At 44.6% G+C, this 21,193-nt stretch overlaps 1 protein-coding gene across 4 annotated transcripts in view; it reads left to right on the top strand.

Moving 5' to 3' along the window:
- Positions 1-21,193, top strand: part of CYFIP2 (cytoplasmic FMR1 interacting protein 2) — a 125,033-nt gene that overhangs the window by 92,370 nt on the left and 11,470 nt on the right. For all 4 annotated transcript variants that reach the window (XM_032337187.1, XM_032337186.1, XM_032337184.1 and 1 more), the window contains 2 exons: positions 19,852-19,924; positions 20,395-20,489. In XM_032337187.1, coding sequence (XP_032193078.1) covers positions 19,852-19,924; positions 20,395-20,489 — 168 coding nt within the window. The remainder of the gene's footprint in view (positions 1-19,851; positions 19,925-20,394; positions 20,490-21,193) is intronic.

Genomic DNA, 21,193 nt, shown 5'->3' with positions numbered 1-21,193 from the left:
TTTGAGATAGAGAGCACAAGCAGGTGGTGGGGGGGGCAGAGGGAGAGGGAGAAGCAGACCCCCCACTGAGCAGGGAACAAGATGTGGGACTTGATCCCAGGACCCTGATATTGTGACTTGAGCTGAAGGCAGTAGCTTAACAACTGAACCACCCAGGCACCCCAAAATATGAAGTTTTTTGCCCATTCATCTCACATTGTCTTTTTCTAATAGATTTGTAGAATTTCTGATTGGGGATTCCATATCAGAATTTTTGCTGCAAATACCTTCTCTCATTCTGTGGCTTGCCTTTTTGTTTTTAACCAAGATGTTACTGTATCATTAATTTGTAGGTAGGTAAAATATAAATTGAAAAGATTGATTACTTCTACAATGGTATATTTTTTTCTCTTTAAGTTGGGTGCTTGTGAATATTTCTCAAAATCCAGGGGGTAGTATGAGTATGGAATCCTCTATACCTGTGAACAGGTTGTTTGCTTGGCGTGTTTAATTATGGTCTATAACGTACATCAATGTATGGAATATGCAGTATTCTCACTGCATAGAGTAATCAAATCATCCATGTTACTGTGAGTGGGCGTTTGGGTTGTCTGCAGAGTGAATAGTGAGGCTATTATGAACGAAGATGCCTTGAATGTTCTTGTCTGTTTCTTTTGGTAGATCTACGCTCTCATTTTTATTAGGTGAATTTACCGTGTCACAGAATGGCTAGGTTAGTGCGTGACTAGACACTGCCAAACAGTTTTACAAAGTGTTTGTGCCAATGTATTCGCTCATTCAGCGATGTGGGAGAGTTTTCATTTCTTCACATTCTCATGAACACCAGCTCTGTCTGTCTTTTCCGTCATCGCCATTCTGGTGGGTGTGTTGTGATATCTCATCACGGCTTTGATTTCCCTGATCACCATGGATACCGGGCCTCTTTTCATCAGGCACTGCTTTTGGGACAGCCTCTTTTGTGAAAGAAAGCCTGTTCAATATTTTTACCTGTTTTTTTTTTTCTTAAAGATTTTATTATTCATTTGACGGAAATCACAAGTAGGCAAAGAGGCAGGCAGAGAGAGGAGGAAGCAGGCTCCCCGCTGAGCGGAGAGCCCATTGCTGGGCTAGATCCCTGGACCCCAGGACTATGACCCAAGCCGAAGGCAGAGGCTTAACCCACTGATCCACCCAGGTGCCCCTTTTTGCCTGTTTTTAAATCAGGTCATCTTTTCCTTGTTGATTTATATGTATTCCTGATATATTGTGGGTACCTGAATTGTAAATATATTTCTGTGGCGTGTCTTTTGATAAACAGAAGTTCTTAACATTCGATATAGTTATCATTTTTTCCCTATGTGGTTGGTGCTTTCGTGACTTGTTTTTAAAAAAAAAAATCTTTCCTACTCTAAAGTCATGAAGATGTATTATCTTCTGAAAGTTTTAGAGTTTAACCTTTGAGGCTTAACAGACCTTTAAGTCTGTTATCCACTTGGAATTGATGTGTGTGTTTCATGGGAGGTAGAAATGCATTTTCCTTCCTTCCCCAGTTGTCCCAGCACAGGCGACTGGAAAGACCTGCTTCTCCCGCCCCATGGTGGTGTCGGCCTGTACGTCCATGATCAGGGGCCCACAAAGGGTCCCTTGGGTCTAGCCTGAAATAAATCAGCATTTGTTAGGTATCTATTTATAAGTCCTGCTATGTTTTTGAAGGAAACTCAGTTATTAACAACTTGTATTTCCTTTAGTATCCCCCACCCTGAGAGATCGTAAGATGGTCTTCAGGGAAATACTGCACAGTCACGGAATCTTTGCTCAAATTCTGTGTGCTTTTTGAGCCACCGGCCCATTGTTCATTGTGAGGACGCACGCCAAAAGAGGGCCCTGTTTGTCCACGTGAGCAAGGGAGGGCCCAACCCTTGAAGGAAGACAGCCTGTCTGAGGGCCTGTCTGCCTTTGATGGCAGGACTTCCCCTGCAGGACTCCAGTGTTCCCTGCCTTGAGCCCTGTTGTTCATTCCTTCTCTCCTGCCGAGTGGGCCACAGCCAGAGTCTGGGCAGTCATGAACTCATGGCTTCTCTTTAGGAGGCTCCAGGACAGGCCGGGCCCAAACTCACAGAACCGAGCTTGGTGGAAGCCAGGTTTCTCAACGCTGGCACCACTCACAGTGTGGGCCAGATAACCCGTTGTGGTAGGGATCTGTCCTGTGCCTCATAGGATGTCGAGCAGCATCTCTGGGCTCTACGCTCTCTCTAGGTGCTGGTTGCACCCTCCCCCATTGTGACAACCAGAAAAAGTCTCCAGATACTGCCTGTTATTCCTCTAGAGGGCAAAACAAACCTCCCCCTGTTGAGAACCACTGATCTAGTGCAATCCCACATTTTGTAGCTAGGAAGCCAAGGCCCCATGAGGGAGATGACTTTTCCAGGCTTACAGCTAGTTGGGGTGAGAAGCAAAGATGCTTACAGTCTGCGCACGCAGGCACAGCGGTCTGCTCGGCAGTGCCTTGCCCATGGCATTGTTGGTTTCTGTTTTGGTTTTGGTTCCAGCTCCACATCTGACCCCTCTCTCTCCTGTTTCCACTTTATAGTCCTTTTCCTTTAATTTTGTTTTTCTTATTGCATAACTGAAATGAATTCATGGCTAGAAAGCCCAAAGAAGCAGAAAAAAGAAAACAGAAACCACCTTGCCACACAAAGATAGCCACTGTTCACATTCCGAAGGGTATTCTTGCATATTAATATTAATATTATTGATTTTATTAATAATTAATAAAATTAATATTGATTTTATTAATATTAATTTTTCATTTTTTAAACTTTGTTTAGTTAAAAGTAATGTTCACTGAGCTAGGAAGGGAAGTTACCTACATGGGGTGTGATGGGAGCAAGAGGTAGGGGTCTCCCACTTTTCACTTTACACTCTTAATTATTATTTGAATTTTGTGCAATAAATATTTTTGCTTTCTTTTCCCTTAAGAGGAAGTACTCACACAGTTACCAAACATACACAATCCTGAGGCATGGGGAGTAAAACAGCAAAGCCACTCCAAAGCCCACTCTTCACTGTCTATCTCAGACCCTCACTCCATATTCCCACCTGCTCTTGACCCAAGGTTGTTTTTCCCATCGCCCTGACCAAAGACCCCTCCAGCCACTGAGGAAACACATTCTGTCCCCACAACCAGGCACCACTAAGCAGCACCCCTCAGCCTACCTGCAAGCAGCATGTCTTCTGCCCAGACTCAGAGCCCAGTGATGTTCTAGATTGAACATGAGCCAGACTTTCTGAAAAGGAGGCACCTTGACTCCCAGTAATACCTTTCTCGTACACCGCTTTATAGTTTTTTTGTTTGTTTGTTTGTCTTTTAAGATTTATTTATTTATGTGAGAGAGGGAAAGAATGAGTGAGAGTGCCAGGGGGATAGGCAGAAGGAGAAAGAGAGAGAATTTCAAGCAGACTCCACACTGAGCCCAGAACCTGACTCGGGACTTGATCTCATGATCCATGAGATTAGGACCTGTGCCGAAACCAAGTGTCAGACACTCAACTGACTGCATCACTCAGATACCCCATGGCTTTACAGTTTTTAAGTATTTTGACCTCCTTTCAGCTATGTCCCAATCTAGAAAACAAACCCACTAGCTTCATCAGACTTGGTCTGACTGGTGAGAGTCACAGATTCTGCAGACATGACTGAGAGTCCCCCCCTCCCCCGCCATGGGCCAGTCAGTGTGTGGGACTTCAGGTCTCAGAGGTCATTGGACAGGATTCCTTCCCTGACGGCGCCGTTCCCAGTCAACACCTTCAGTCTACAGCATAGAAGGTTAGCTGTCCAGGGATAAGGCAAGATGATCCCAGCGTTTTTAACCTGTTACTCAAAAAATAAGAAAGAAATTAAACCTTCCTATTTATTAACACACTGTTCAAAAATGACAGCTATCCAGAGTTGGTCAAATAAATACATGTCAGTTGAGGTGTTTGCTTAGAATTTAACTGATGTAAGCTTGTGATCAAAAAAGTTTGGGAAGGGGCACCTGGGTGGCTCAGTGGGTTAAAGCCACTGCCTTCGGCTCAGGTCATGATCCCAGGGTCCTGGGATCAAGCCCCGAATCGGGCTTCCTGCTCAGCAGGGAGCCTGCTTCCTCCTCTCTCTCTGCCTGCCTCTCTGCCTACTTGTGATCTCTGCCTGTCAAATAAATAAATAAAGTCTTTAAAAAAAAAAAAAAAGTTTGGGAACGCCTGGGCGGCTTAGTGGGTTAAGCCTCTGCCTTCGGCTCAGATCATGATCTCAGGGTCCTAGGATCGAATAGGGCTCTCTACTCAGCGGTGAGCCTGCTTCCTCCTCTCTGCCTGCCCCTCTGCCTGCTTGTGATCTCTCTCTCTGTGTCAAATAAGTAATAAAATCTTTAAAAAAAAAAAATTGGGGGACCACCAGCCATGGTCCACAACAAAAGAGTGATAAGGGTATAAAATGGTGGAAACAGGGGGGAAATGATAGGACAGATTTCCTGTCTGAAGGTCATTTTCTTATCCTCCATGCCTAACACAGGGTTCTTATGGCCTAAACAAGGGGCATTTTAGCTCCGTTCTAGCTGACAAGTAAAAACATCCCTGTTTATCCTCCAGTCTGTTCCAAGGTAACAGTATTCTGTTTGAGACAGAGACGGCCAGTCACCTTAATCCAAAGCCATATCCGGTCCTTGAGACATGTCCTGTTTGTTTCATTACTTGCCAATAATTGCCAAGAAATTAGAGCCTTGGTTATTTAGTTCTGGACCGACGACTTTTCTGTGGGGAGCCCCCAAGGATAGAAATGCCTACAAGCCGAGGACTCGGGGAGTCAGAATGCAGTTTGTTCTCCGGCAAGTTACTGGGGAGCAAATGTCTCCAGGCTTCCAGGAAGTGGTGTCGTGGTCCCAGCTGCGGCTACTCAGCATAGTCGCTCGCAGAGCTCCTTCAGCATCCCCTGTACTGCATCCTGCCCCGAGGAGGCCCTGGCTGAGACCCCAGGCCCAAATCTCCATGCCTGAGTCCAATGTGCAGCCAGGATGGGGAACCCCTGGTTTAGGAGGAATCTTCTTAGCCACGGTTTCCAGAGGTTAGCCATTGATGTGTTGTCACAATTCTTGCCATATCTACAGACTCCTAGTCCCCTTGCTTGCAAAATATTTTTATTTAAATTTACTTTTTATTTTATTTTATTTATTTATTTGACAGAGAAGGAGAGATCACAAGCAGGCGAGGGGGGGGAGCAGCTCCCCGCTGAGAGCCCAATGCAAGGCTCGATCTCAGGACCCCGAGATCATGACCTAAGCCAAAGGCAGAGGCTTAACGCACTGAGCCACCGAGGTGCCCCTTAAGTTAACTTTGTAACTTAAGTTTATTTTAAAAGGATGCTTTATATCACTTTCATTAACAAAAAAACATTATCTCTTGCCATCATTAGAAAGCAACCAGAGCAATAAATTCAATCAAAATGAAACAGAGTAATGTAATTCCAGCTGCTACCTGCCCAGGCCTTTGAGCCTGAGGCCTGCTCTCTGTTAAAAATGGAGTGAGCACATGTTAGGGCGGGGGTTAGAGGTGCTGGGGCCAAATGGAGACTTTCTCATTGCAGCTGTCAGAAACTGAGAAGGAAAGAACTTTCTCACCATGACTCAGTGTTGTTAAATATCATTTCCCTACATCTCCAATACCCACCTTTTAGGAAATGCCAGCCTTGGAAGACACTGACATGCACCGGGGGTGGGGAGTGGTGGTGGGGAGCGACGTCTTAAGCCAGTTTCTTGACTGTAGATCTTTCCCAGCTGACCAGACGTGACTCTGATCCGGAGTCATAATTCCTTTTCCCTCTGACCCTTCAGGAAGCAGGGAGAAAGAGCAGAGGTGAGACATGGTAACATACAGCATTATTCAAGTGAGGGACAGACCCGCCCACACACAAACACACCCACAGATGCACAGAATTAGATAAGATCACAGATTTATTTGGCCAGGTTTACAAAGAACTCCTGGAAGTGAGGGCCCCACAGAGCAGGAGCAGATGGACTGTATCACTGTCGAGCTTTCTACTGCCTCTGGAATTCCAGGCCAGGAGGGGCTAGAAGCTGGGGCTCATGCTTTCTTTGCAAAGCTAGGTGTGGGAAGCCTAATTTGTTGCTTGCTTCTTGGGGCCCTGTACCTTTGGGGCTTAACATCAGCATGCAAGGAACACTTCACTAACCATCCATGTGTGTCCATATAAGGAAATGTTTAGAATGCTGGGCTCTCTGGTTAGGCCCTGTACACCCCCCTCCCCTGCCCCACACACACTCCTCCCACCAGAATACCAGAGTGGGTTTCCTAGGGGGCGGAGGGGTCCTCAGCCTCCAGTTCCCAGCTCATTTCTCCACACTCGCTTGACAAAGACAAAAACATAAAATATTAGTGTTAGTGTAACTGTCTTTTTGTTGCCTCAAAAGTTAGAATATTAGGAAAATAGTGTTCTGAGACTGGTTTGATGATTCCCTTTAGGAGATGGGCTAAAACTGATACATAGTTTTTTCCACCCAGAACTGGAGCCTAAAGGTAGCATCTGAAGCTGTTGTATGTAAATCCAACATGTGTAGGATCACATTGACACTTTTTTTTTTTAATATGTATCCTGAATCTGTAGGGTGTCCTTTACACAAGAGAAATCAAGTCTCCAGTTAGCCTCAGGCTGAGTGAGTTGGGGAACATGAGGTTTTGTGGTATTTGGTAGAAATCCCTTACGGTTGGGGTGTCTGACTGGCTCAGTCAGTGGAGCATCTGACCCTTGATCTTGAGGTCGTGAGTTCAAGCCTCATGTTGGGCAAAGAGTTTACTTAAAAAATAAAAAATAAAAATAAAAAAAAAAACCAAAACTTAAATCAGTAGTTAAAAATATTTCACCCCCAAAAAATGAAACAAAGGAAAGAAATCCCTCATGGTCCATGAGTTTTAATAGCAAAGAAAAAATTTTAAAACTGAAGCCAATACAGAAAATAAAGTAGTCATCCATTGAAGAATTTGTATGAGGGTCGCTTACAATAAAATATGTTTGCAACCCAATTCCAAAACATCTTCACTTGTACTCGCTCTGTTGACAGAGTGCAATTTCACAGTAGCTTTTGGTTCTTATTAGTCATCTCATGATCACTGCCCTCATAGCTGTATGGTGTTAGGAGTTGTCCTAAACAGCAGGAATAATACGCATGAGCATGGCACTCGCTAAGTCCAAAAGCGGCCTGACGGCAATGGTCACTCACTAGCTCCTTCCAGAAAGAGCCCCATGCAGAGAGCCCCATGTGGAAGCAGGAGCAAACAGCAGTTCCCCAGCAAGGAATTCATTGAATTCCTTTTGTGTAGAGCAGTCACACTTCTTCACACTTTAGAAAACCCATTATGGTTGGATCCTGGTTCCAAAAAAAGAAAGGGGGGGGCTATAAAAGGAACATTTTAGAGACAACTAAGGACATTGTAGTATCAGCTGCATCTTATATGAAATCAAGAATATCTTTGAATGCCTGCACTTACAGTACTGAGGATCCTCTCAGTTTTACTGCTGAAGTAGCAAAGACTGAGGAAAACAATGACTTCTACTTGCTGTCGGTGATTTAGTAAAATGCACTGAGTCAAAGCAGAAATGGGAAAAGAACGGGTCACTCTGACTATGACAAGACTATAAGGATGTGCATTGTTCTTTTGGATATTTTATAGGTTCGGTGTTTTTCATAACAGGGTTGAGGGGGGAGAAACTTCATTACGGAATCTGGGAAGTTAAGAAGAAAAAGGGTCACTTAAGCAGACAAGGTCAGAGTGTATAAGGAGGAAGAAAAGTTATGAGGGTTTTTGTTTTTTCCAGCTACTTCTGCTAGTGGGTGAGATTTATTTTTGGTAACATATGCTTAGGAGCTACTTCTGACCTCATTTTTTTTTTAATTTATAGAGGCATCTGCCAGTGCTAAACTCAGCCAGGGCTCTCCTGCTGCCCATCCATTTGATTTATAAGCAGGAAAGATCCGTGTAGAATCGTGGAAAGGCAGATGAAGCCAGGAAAGCTGTCTGGTCCAAATTAGAAAGAGATTGTGAGCGGCCCTGAGTGAATAGCCAGTGGGCCACGTCAGCTGCCCTTTTCCCAAGGGCCACGGTGGGGAGGCTTTCCCGCTATGTCAGGGTCTTTTAGGGAAAAGAAAACAATACCTTCTCCCTAGGTGTCATTTAAGAGCAATGTCTCAAGCCCAGCTTTTTTGAGGGTTGCTGCCTTTCCATTCTTGTTAAGGGTGGAATTTACTAGTCGGTGAAACATTCGGGAAGAAAATGGCAGAGCTGATTTTCCAGGTAGCTGCAAAAGCACCTTCATACAATTATAAATCAGATCTTGTTACTCTCTGGCTTAAAACTGACAGGTGGCTTCTCCTTGTACTTAAAATTCTAGCTCCCAGCCATGACCCACGAGACCCAGAAGATTCAGCCATGCCTATCCCCTACCCTCATTCATCTCTTACGACTCTCTATCCCTGGGTGCGCAGTGCAGCCTCACAGCAGACTTGGAAGGTCAGGGTACAGATAAGAAAACCAAGGTGCACTGAAGGTCTTGGTCAAGGTATGGTGAGATCCTACCATCCTTGGCTTCTACCCTTATGCTTATTGACATTGACTTCCTTGGTGTTATAATTCAAGGGGCACCAAGAGGACTCCCCCCAACCCCAAACAAAAGCATCCTTTCCCCTTTCCATCAGTGTCTGAAATTCTCCTATTAGAAACTTTTGATTTGAAATGTTACCTGATCTTTAAAAGTGCCTCTAAAAACACAAAGTCTGCTGAGATGGGTTTGGAGAAAGATAGCCAGTACTTTAGTGGGTAATCATTTATCAAATAATTTTGAGAAGTGGGTGTCACTCAGGCAAGGGTGTGGGGAAGCATAAGACTCCTCCAGGCCAAAACAAAAACAAAGACAAAGCAAACATTAAAGGAGAAGTTCTGTAAAATGTTGATAATATATGCTAAGGGATGAAAAGAGATTACAGCAGAGTAGATGTTTTATGCTCCATTATTTTATTTTTTTAAAGATCTTTATCTGAGAGAGAGTGAGAGAGAGAGAAACATGAATGGGGAGGAGGGGCAGGGGGACGGGAAGAAGCAGACTCCCCTAATGAGCATGGAGCTCGATGCAGGGCTCGATCTCAGGACCCTGAGATCATGGCCTGAGCCGAAGGCAGATCCTCAACCAACTGAGCCATATCTCATTATTTTAAAATACATACTTAAATGTTAACATGTGTAGAAGAACCTGACAGGATAAAGCCCAAAATTTATCAGTGATGACCCCTAGGTGGTGGGGTTATAAATTTCTTCCTTTAAAAAAAAAAATGCATGAGCATTTTCTTTTCCTTCTTTCTTCTTCTTCCTCTTCTCCTTCTTCTTCTTTTTCTTCTCCTTCTCCTTCTTCTTCTTCTTTTTCCAAAAATGAGCATAAATACTTGAGCAGCAAAAAGAAAGAAGCTTAGAGTAGCAACTCTAAAAACATATCTGCTGTGATGTCCCATACAGCATGGTACCCAGAGTTAGCAATACTGTGTCGTATACTTGAAAGAGAGTAGATCTTATAGGACCTCCCCAGCACCACCACCACAATACAAAAGGGTAATTGTATGAGGTGAAAGATGTGTTCTGGTAACAATTTCCCAATCACCCAATCATCACAGGGACACCTGGGTGGCTCAGTCAGTTAAATGTCTGCCGTGGGCTCCAGTCAAGATCTTAGGGTCCTGGAATAGAGCCTCTCGTGGGGCTCCCTGCTCAGCGGGGAGTCTGCTTCTTCCTCTTCCCTTCCCCCTTCTCACGCTCTCTCTTGCTTTCAAATAACTAAATAAAATCTTTAAAAAGAAAAATCACATTGTGCCCCTTAAAGTGACACAGTTTTGTATGTCCGTTATATCTTAGTAAAGCCTGGGGGGAAATCTACCAAATTAACCGTTTTTCAGGGGACAGCCCTTGCCTGAATTAAATATTGGGTGAATTTTCAGAAAAAAATGACAAATGTCAGCTCAATGAACACATATAAAGTAACGAGCATGTTGGTGGGGGTGGGGGTTTTAGAGATCAAGGATAACAGATTTGTAACTTCAGTGCCCTCGCTCCTCTGCTAGCCCAAGGTGGGCAGTCATAATGGATCCCGCTGAGCCTGAACGGGTAGTCAAAATCCTCTCCAAAGGGAGCCACTGCCTCAGTCAGGGGTGGGACAGGAGATGACCCCAGGGCCTCTGCTTGCCTCATGCTGCCTGCCGCAAATCATGAGAAGGTCTCCTTCCTTGATATGTTTCCCTTCATTCTTTTGAAATATTACCATAATATATTGATTTTTAAAGAACCAAATACATCTACCAGAAAACGATCATTATAAATAGTCAGTCTCTGGTGTCTGTGGCGTGCATGGCGCCCGCTAGACTGGGTGGACAGGATACTGTCTTCCTAAACCACTCCTAGCAATCCTGGGCAGTGCTTTTTGTCACCTCAGCTGGAAATCATTAGCCCCTTCCCCCAAAATAAACAAATCCTGACAAGATGACGTTATCCCCCAAAGAAAGCAAAGTAGCCCAAGACCCCTGGAACCTGCTCAGGCGTTCCTACCCTCGGCACCGGAATGCATCCTGCTTTGGTATCTAGGAGGCAATCAAGATGCCCACGTCTTCTTGGTCAGATGCAAAGTCCAATATAGACAGCAAGGCAATATGGCAAAGCATAGAATACGAGCTGGATATTATTAACCAGTCAGCCGGTTCTGTTTCAAGGCAGCATGATTCAAGGAAGACCGTGGGTCTTTGTTCCAATGAAGACTCAGACTTAATTCCATTTTTTCCCAGTCCATAAATCTGCTGATTTCTCATTCCAGTGATTTGCAATGAACATCGTTTCCTGGGGCCTTTGCTGTTGCATTGGCCACATTGTTAGGCCAGGCCCTCCCTCGTAACACCCAGCTTGTAGGCTGTGCAGCTCAGTGGTTGGGAAGGAGATGTCTTGTGGGGGTTGTGCCCACTGGACCTAATGAGGAGTAAGGGAAACTCAGATGGTAAGAACATTTACCACCCAGTAGGTTCCAAATGGCCACTTGCAATTAAAAAAAAAAAAAAAAAGGCGTTCCCATTTGGAGACTTGCTACAGGCACTTGCTCTTCCTGCCTTTGTCCTCAGGAGAAGGATCTGTGTCTCCCTCAAGGCTGTAGAGCTTGACAGTAGAGCCGAATGAAAGAACAGGATAAGACTGGTTTAGGAAGGTGGCCCAGTGGCCAGGCCCAGGTCAGCAAGAGAATTCTGAGAGATCTCAGCTCTTTTCCTCTGCCCACATCCGGAAGAATACACAGGGCCTTACAATTAAAGGAGTGTCACTAAGTCTGGAGACCGTTACACAGAATAAGACCAGAAATGCATCAAGAGCCCCAGGAAAAGGCAAGGCTGAGTTATATGGGTTTGTCCCAGCCTGATGTCAGCCTGACTCCCAGGTGCATCTTTGGATTTAGAAATCCTGGGTTCAAGTTTTGCCTCCGTACCTAATAGCAATGAGAGTCCAAGGAAGAGATGAAATCCTCTCAGCCTTATTTTCCACACCCCCAAAATGCTGGGGCCAAGGGCAAGGATCCCCTGTCTTTGAAAGTTCACATTCTGCCACTTTGCTTTTACAATGGTATCTTACAGTGGTGTCTGTTTTCACTAACCAGAAGAAATCCAAAGAGGATATTGCTTTCAGGGAAAAAAAGGCAAAAAGCAAGAGCGGCATTCAGCTGTTGTTTTGCAGCAAGTCTCTCTAGAGGCAGCACGAGTGCCCCCGGCCACCCCGCACAGAACTGTGCCCCAGAAACTACCCTCAGAACCTAGCATCAGCCCACCAGCGCTCTGCACTGTGCTCTGTCTGGGCTTCATCTTAATTTATTTTGCACATTCTCTAGAAAGATGTGTCCTGAGGTAGCAGAGAAGCCTAAGAGAGGTTGTTTTTAAGGTCTAGGAATGTTCAAATTTTTTCCATATAAATTAGGGATCATTGCTTTGCTTTCTGCCACTGGGGTTAGGAAAGGTTTCATTCGAACGCTCTATTTCTGGATAGCAGGGAATACCTATTCTGATTTTATGATCTTTGTCTCAAGTGAGGTGATGCAGGTGAAGTCACCAGGGCTTCATAAGCAGGCCCACAGCTCCCGTGAGTTTCTTCTCTCCTGTTCCCAGAGCAAAGAGGCTTTGACCCAGCCTTTTCTGCAAGTCCGCAAGACCGAGAGCCTAACTTCTGACTGCCTGCAGCCCTGTCAGCCCACCCCTCTCTTAGGAGCCCCAGCAGATGGTTTCCTGCTCTCTTCACACTGATCTGGATCTTGTCCCCCTCGGCCTCTGCCTGCGAGTGCACAATTGCACCTTGCCTGTGTTTCGGGACCTGGCCCATTCTCTCGAACCATCCCAGGGCCCTCACCAGCTCTGTTCAGCACACACCTTACCAAAGGATGTTTGGTGAAGGGAGGAAGGGGCAGCACCAGGTGCACAGGAGTAGCCTTCTTCCCTACACCTGGTTTGGCAGGTGGCCTGTCATCTCTCTTCAGGTGGACACCAAAGTGCCCAGAATTTATCAGTCCCACTTTGATTTCTTTGCGCCCTCTCTTTCTTTGGTCTCATAGTGTCCGAAGAGCTGAAGTATGTGTAAGGGTCTGGTCACCCTGAGAAATGCCCACCACACCTGCCCTTTCACTGATTTATTTCCCTCCCCTGGAGTCAGTTTTCATCCTCATGAAGATGATTCCCAAGTTCAGATCCATTCCCCAGGTTCTAGGGCCCCACACGTTACCTCTAGGTCCCCTTTAGACATCTTCTCTTGGACGTGCACAGATCTCAGCCATTCATCCTGCCCAGATCTGATCTCAGCTCCCTGCCACCTGCAAACTCACTGTGTCCTCAGACCCTGTCAACAGGTGGGCATGGGTGTCCTTTCCTTTTCTGCTCCTGTTTCCCATCTGACAGCAGGTCTCTGACATCTGCTCCCTCCTCTCTGTCTCCTCTGCCACCACTCCCTACTCTTTCTTGCTTGGACTATCTCAACACCTCTTTCCTCTCCCCCCCACCCCCCACCACAATCCTTTCTCTCTCTTGCAGCCAGAAGGTGAAACTGCCAATTTCCCTGATGGAAACCAGCAAGGTGGCATTCAGATGCCTGAGTGGGGCTTGTGAGATCCTTCCTGATCTGCCCCCTGCTCCCCCCTCCTTCCTCATCTCATACTGCCTTCCCCAGCACCAGAAGCTTCAGTCTTTTCAGCTGTCAGCCCCTTACCCTATTGTTCCCTCTGGCTCCTGGGCCTTTGCAGGAAGTGTTCCCCCTCACCTGTCCAACACTTACCCCTGGGTTGGGTCTCAGTTTACTTCTCCTGAAAGCCTACCTTATCATCCTCCCCAAAAGCCTGAGTTGGTTGCCCCTCTTATGTATTGCTCTAGCCCCATGCATGCCCCAACTGTAGCAATTCCCATGATTTTCCATCTGCTTGTTTTCGTCATCATCTTGATAAGCACCATGCATCAGGTCTGCCCCGTTCACCATTGTGTCTCCAGCATCTTGCCAAGAGACTTGTGTATAATACATGCTTACCATTTGTTGAAATGAATGATTTCTTTTCTGCTCAGACTATATCCTAGTCCAAAAGAAAGTGTTCGATTTAGACCTTGCTTGATCTCTAGTTGATATACCCATATTCTCTATAGCTGGTCCTTCCAAGAAGACTCTCAGTCAGTGTTTTCATGGGATGAATCACAGACTTTAGGGCCCTGGACTGGGGCTAGATTAGACCGTTCAGCCCACAGACATCTTGGTGGGGCCCTGAATTAATAAAGACTCAGGTAAGTTTTTAAAAAGAAAACCACTGTAGACTGGAGGGGCTTGGAAGACTCCTAGGAGGTAAAGTTTGAATGGGGCTCTCAGGGAAGGATAAGGTTGAGTAGAGGTTGGGAGGCTGGAGAAAGAATCAATTTATAGGCGCAAATTGGCCACGTGAGCGGTCCTCTTGTTTGCCTAAGTATCAAACCAGCAGATCTCTGAAAATTAGTGGCCTGCAAAGAAATTACTTACACAGATTCAGGATGGGGGTTACCTCTGGATATCGGAAAAGAGAGGTTTCAGTAATTCCCTGTTTCTTGGGCTAGAATCTGGCTCAAGACTCTTCATTCTTCAAACTGCCTGTATATATGTGTCACAACTTTTTAAGTTTAAGGAACGTTAGTAGCTACGACTAAAAACCGAGTGAATACAGCAACAAATGATATGATCCTATCAGATATGAGTGAGGCTAAGAAGTTTCTCAGGTGATGAGGCTTTAAGTAATCTTCTCCTGTTTCTATTTTTGATAATTTTACTTCTTTTTTCCAACGTGCATATGTATCTTGAGCGGGGGAAATAATCCACACTTCCTCAGGCTTTGCCCACACGGGCTGCCAAGGAGAAACCATAGGTATCAAAGTGAAGCGGCCTTTGCCCTTAATCCTGTCAGCCCTACTGCTTCTTTAATGCCACATGGGCCTGGGTAGGAAACGTCACCTCCCCGAGAGTCTCAGCGCCTTGGCCTGAAGGATGGAAACCGTAAGTCTACCTCCTAGACTATTCTGGAGTGCAAAGCAGATGACAGGTACAAAGCACCTGGCACAGAGTTAGCGTTCAGTAAGTGCTCATTGCCTCTCCTTCCCTGAAGAACGAAGCAATTATGTTGGTATAGGTTCTCGCTTCTAGGGAAAGACCCTCAGAGACCATTTAATCCGACCTCTTCATTTTGTTCCATTTAAGTTGTTCTTAATTGCACATGATAAATCAAATAATACAGATGAGCTTATGATGAGAATCATCATTCTAAGCCCCGTGGCACCTCTTCCCACCTGTATCCCAGCCCCCAAGGCAACTTGTGTTCATCATTTCTATTTCTAGATCTTGTTGTTCTCTCCATGATGCTTAATAATAGGAGGATGGCTTCTGTTTCTTATTGGCAGCTCTAGACACGACTTACTGACTCCCCAGTTGGAAAGATGAGATTTCAGCTCATTTACATCTCTCCCCTCACTTCCTTTTAATATTTGATTGTTACTCATTACCTCTGTTGCTTCTGTTGTAATCAGAGATAATATACGTACACCACTGTGGCTTCTTATTGTAACAGTATTTACTATCTTGACTCCTGTCTGTACAAGATGAGGAAACTAACATCCCCAACTTCACTTCTAACACTTCCACAAACTCATACCCTGTGTCAGCTATACTTTTACTTCTCTGTGCTCAAAGCTGTATTTTTGTAACATTTGTATTTTCTTCTGCATCTGTAACTTACCCTTCAGTGTAGCTTAAAGAAAACAAAACAAAGCAAAAGCATACACGATCTGCGTTGTTTGCGTTATTAAATTTATGCAGATATTTATTCCTTGCTAGACCATGTGGCACGCTAGGAATTCATTTCCTTCTCTCTAATGCCAGCTCAAAACCCCCATAGCTCCATATTTTAAAGTTAAAAAGTAGTTACTTTCAGAGTTTTTTCAAATCAATTTTTTAAAAGTAATATATGTTCAATGTAGAAAATTCAGTATATACATAAAAAGTAGAGGGGAGGGAAACAGGGAGAAAGAGAGGAATAGAAAATCAAGAACACCTGCAAATCCCACCACTTGTAGCATTTCTTTAAAATGCTTCATATAATTTACACAGGGTAATCAATAAAACTGAAAAGAAAATACTTTCATTAGTAGTAAAGGGAAATGTGCAGGCCCACATAAGATGGGCCCACATCCTAGAACAAGAGAGATGCTGTCCTAAGTCTCAATTCCCTTATATGCTGCAGACATTAAGTTTTCATTGTGCATGTTTACTGGGCATTTGCCATCTAACTGGGTTCACTGTTGGGACTAAAATATAGTAAAAAATAGACATTGTCCCTACCTGCGTGAAGGTTACATTCCAGTAGGGGGAGGTAGACGTTAATTAAATAGTCATGGGTAGGCAAGGATAAAGTATAAAAAAAATTTAGTTCAAACGTTGAAAGGAAAAGAACTTGATTCTTTGAGGACACCTAAGGAACCCACCCAGGCTCAGAACCACCCCCCTTTCTTGAGGGGGTCAAGAAAGTCTCCTTGAAGGAATGGTAGCTGACTTGAGATCTGAAAGAAGAGTGGGAATTTATTAAGCAAAGGGAGTGCGGGCAAGAGGTAGGTTTGGGAGCCTTCCAGAGAGAAGGTAAAAATTCTATGATGGGAGCACAGATAGTACACTCAGATAACAAAAGCTGTTAGTTACGGCTGCAGCAGAAGGAGCCAGGGGCATGTGGGGAAGAAACCCACTCTCCAGGCACTTCACATGCCAAGGGCTGGATGGGTTCCGGGGCACAGTGGAAGGCCAAATGTGGATCCTTAGAGATTAATTAGGTAAGGAGGAGGTTGACCCATTAGCGTAGATGCCCACGACAGAGGCTTGTTGGGTTCCCTGACCCAAGCCTTTGTGTGCTCTAAACTGGACATTTTTATCAGTTGCAATGGCCTCATCTAAGGAATGCCAAACAGATACCTTCCCTGAAAGGTGTTGCAGGGTTTATAGCCACCTCATTATGCAAATGGCCACATAGCTCATCCTCTAGGACCTTTCAGGCAGACGCTTTCCCACCTGTATTAGGAAAGCACATTCTTCTGTCTTTTCTCACCTTCAACAAATTGCTTTAGGAGGTAGAGAACACACAGGAAGTACATGCCAGAAGGAAGTTCCCCTTGCCCCTACAGTTGTTAATTGGAGGACACGGGGATATGCAGAGAGGGATAAATGGAACACTCTTGCCCCTCCCAAAGAAATCTGAAAGGGAAGCTCATCTTGTAAAATGAGTAAAGCAACAACTTTGCTCTTGTTGTAGAGGACCCAGAAGCTTCTTCCTTCCTCCATCCCCTAAGGGGGCACCCAACGTCAATTTTATTTACATTAATAAAATAGAAAGCCGATAGTTCATGTGACAGGCAACTTTTCTAGTAAGTTCATGCAATGGGCAGCTTTTCTAGTAAGAAATTTCTAGGGACAACTGAAATTTTTGGAAGAAAAGAGGAAACATTGGAAGACTTGTCAGCAGAGCTATCATAACCAGTCCTCTGTTTAAAATACCTCCATGGTTCCTCACTGCACTTAGGAGAACATCCAGACTTCGTACCATGCCTATGACCCCACATGAAGTGGTCCCTCCCTATCATTAGAGCCTCAGTCTACACCGTGATTCCCAGCATGGCATACTATGCTCTGGCTTACTTTCTGCCCCAGGGCCTTTGTACTGGAATGCTCTGACCTCATATCTGCATGGCTGGTTCCCTCGCTTCATTCCATCTTTCAAAAGTCTCTCCCTCCAAAGTTTTCTCCTAATCACCCTTCCTCAAACAGTCCCTCCTCCATTCCCAGTCCTCTCTAGCCTATTACCCTGTTTTCTTTCATCACTATCTGAACTTTTCTGATTTGTTTGCTTGCTTTTATCTGTCTCTATCAACTAGAACATAAATTCCATGAGGGCAAAGATCCAGTCTAACGTGTTCAACATCATATCTGCAAAGCCTAGAACAGTGCCAGACACTCAACCAGTATTTGTTGGATGAATGGATGTAATGGTATTCTCATACTTGGAGGCTAAATATGTGGCTAAATAAATTTATTCATCTAAGAAAAATATGAGCTAACAAATATGCATTCATTAATCAATAATTATTGAGAAACTGTTACATCCTAGGGGATGTTAGAGGCAAAATTAGAAACAGCATCCCCACACATAAAGGAGCTCAGAGTGTTGTGGTAGCCAGTGGGAAGGAATGTGGAAAGAAGCCAGAGACATGAGGATTTAATGGTTATGGGAAGTGAAGAAGAGAGAGGAAGTGAGCCCCAGGTTTTAGGCTTGGGCAGGTAAGGAAATGGTCATGTGTTTCTGTGAGCAGAGGAACCCTAGGGAGGAAGTGGGGAAAGGGTCAACTTTGGAAATGAGGTGCGGAATATCCAAGTGGTGATATCCAGCAAGGAACTGGATAGCCAAGTCTGGAGTTTGGGATTGGTGAAAGGAGCCATGTCCTTGATACATATAAACCCCCAAAACTCACTTGAGAAAAAAATTGGTATCCTGAATCATCTATTAAAGAAATCTTATTTCTAATTTAAAAACAAAACAAAGCAAAAAACAAAAAAACTTCCAACAAAGAAAACTACACATGCAGATGGTTTCACTTGTGAATTCTCCTGACCATTTCAGGAAGAAATAATAACAATTCACAGTTGTTTCCAAAATACAGTATAGAGGGGAACTCATCCCAATTTTTCTTACAAGATCAGCATTATCCTATTATCAAGATCAAAGACACTTGAAAAGAAAACAGCAAATCAGTGCCTCTCATGAATATAGAGTAGATATCCTCAACAAAATATTAGCAAATCAATTCCAACAATATGTTAAAAGCATCATGTATCACAACCATGTGAGATTTCTGCCCAGAATGCAAGGCTGGTTCATCATTGAAAATCAATCAGGGTAATTAGTGAATTAAAGAATATCGTGACCAGTAAGCCAAGTTATAGATTATATGATGAATCCAAGAGCCTATGTTTAGAAATAGCAATCAATACCAAATTATTTGATTTAGTGGTTACGAGAGACATAGCTTAAAAAGGAGGGGAAATTTCCCCCCTGGCTAAGAAATTAAGCATGACGCTCAGGCAGGGCCCTTTGAAGGGTTCACTCGTTTTTGCTCTGCTAGCCTCACTTTAAGGAGTGACCCAGAGTGAAAAAGGAGTTTGGAGATTCCCCACCATGAGCGGCCAGCCTTCCAGATTTCTAGGGCGGCGCATTCCACCTATGTCTGGAGAAGGCAAGCCACGAGCACTCACAATCCTGATTTTCTCAGATCCAAGAGTGCCAGAGCTGAATGAAGTCTGGATCTTACCTAGTCCAAATCCCCACAGTTTAAGGAAGAGAAACCAAGAGTCATGGAGAGTGGCTTCTCTAAGTCCCCTTACCCCATCCCCTGTTCTGAAGTCCAGTGATCACAAACTGGCCCTGGGACAGCCAGCCCATTAGACTCTATCCCCCAGGCCTGTCCTTCCCAGATGTTTCCTTCTTTTCAGGTGGTTGTAAAGCTCACTTTATTTGCATAACAAGTCACCATCAAAACCCATCTGTCCTGGGTTTTGGTTTCTCTTTTCTCAGTAGTTGGTTGTCTATAGGGTGGGTTGGCAGATGGGCCCAGCCGCCTACTTGGAGCCTACAGGCTTCACAGCCCAGTCTGGGCTCACCAGCTCTGTTCCATTCCTCTGTCACTCATGTGAAATCCTCCACAGATTCTTCATAAGATTATAATGGAAGTGCATTGCACACTCATTATGTGTCAGGGGTTATGCTAAAAGGTTATGCATTCTCTCACTCAATCTTTACAAAATCTCATTAAATAAGTACTCTTCTGGTCCTCATTTTGCAGACAAATAGGCTCAGAGAGGTTAAGCAACTTGTCCAAGTTGCCACAGCGAGTAAGAGGAGAAGCCAGAATTCGAACCCTGGCTGACTGTGGTGCTCAAAGTTCTAGGAATGAAAATCCTTCATGGTTTAAAATTAGAATTGTTGGGGCACCTGGGTGGCCCAGTGGGTTAAATAAAGCCCCTGCTTTCTGCTCGGGCCATGATTCCAGGGTCCTGGGATCGAGCCTCACTTCCGGCTCTCTGCTCAGCAGGGAGCCTGCTTCCTCCTTTCTCTGCCTCTACCTGCCTCTCTGCCCACTTGTGATCTCTGTCTGTCAAATAAATAAATAAAATCTTTAAATAAAATAAAATAAAAATTGTTTTTCCTTTCTTTCCTTCCATCTCTGTTTGCAGTCTCAGGAGGAAGTCTGTGATTTGCTCCATGCTGCACCCTTCCAAAACATCTTGCCTAGAGTCTACATCAAAGGTAAGAAACCACTAACAACAGCTAAATAGCCAACTTGCATTTGAACTTGACACTCACTTAATCCCAATAAACTCAGATCTGCCGTCAGAAAAGGAAAAGTTAAATAAAGCTTTGGGCAGCTATTCAATATTCATAGAATTTCAGAGTTGGAAGTGACATTTCAGGCCTTGTTCCTTGGTCTTTCTAGATCATTCCTAGTGCATTCCTGTCTAGCCTTGGTTTAACTCTTCCAAATGATGGGGAACTCACCACCCCACAAGGCTGATAATTCTGTCATTGGACAGACACTAGAACGTTTTTCCTTGTAGTGAGTTCTGAATCACACTTTAGAACGAAGGAGAGCAGTTCTGCACAGTCCATCCCAAGTTTGGGAGCACAGATCAGTCAGTGGTCCCCTGAGAATTTTCCCTTCCTCCGTTTCCCCCGGGTACCCTGAGTCTCATTTTTCTGCTCTGCTGTTTCTTTTGCAGAAGGGGAGCGTCTGGAGGTCCGCATGAAACGCCTGGAAGCCAAGTATGCCCCACTTCACCTCGTCCCTCTGATAGAGCGGCTGGGGACCCCCCAGGTAGGACCCTTCTGCCTCAGACTCTGAGAACCAACAGGAACTTGAGAGGGAGAGCAGTTGGTCCAACCCCATCATTTTACAGACTAGGAAACTGAGGCCCAGAGAGAGGGTGAGGAAGCATGTCTACCAAGCTTGTTAGTGGCAGGGTCGGGTCTGGAAGGAGATTTGCTATTTCCCAGGCCCGAGTTCTTTCTTCTACGCCATATATCAGCTATTGTGTCAAGAAAGAAGGAAGTCAGGCAATCATCTGTTATGCTCCTGTTTGATATGAAGAATTCGGCTAAGTCAACTCTCAGAATTAAAAATCCACACGCCCTGAGAACCAGAAGCAGTTCATTTCTGGGTATCTTTGCTAGAAAAACACCTGCAAGAACACAGATGTTTACTTTAGCATTGTTCATTAAAGCAAAAACTAGAGACAACCAGTAGAGAGTTGACTAAATAAAATGTGGAAAAGTTATCTAAACGTTGACTACTTGGTACATAATAATGTAAAGGAAAGATGAGGTCTGGGTGCATCAGTGTGAACAGAGCGTAAACGTGTGGTTAGGAGAAAAAAGCATACAAAAACCCTACCAGTGAAAGTATTCCTAAAACATGATAATACTTATGGTTCCTCATGGCGGGACCCTCTGAAGAGAGATAAGAGAGACAGCGATGGGGTGATGGTCTCCTGGGTCAGGAGACTTCAGCTTTCTCTGTAG

This window comes from Mustela erminea, chromosome 3, assembly GCF_009829155.1.
Source record: "Mustela erminea isolate mMusErm1 chromosome 3, mMusErm1.Pri, whole genome shotgun sequence".
NCBI classification, from domain to species: Eukaryota; Metazoa; Chordata; class Mammalia; order Carnivora; family Mustelidae; genus Mustela; species Mustela erminea.
The sequence above is the reverse complement of the archived record's forward strand: the minus strand, read 5'-3'. Positions and strand labels throughout refer to the sequence as shown.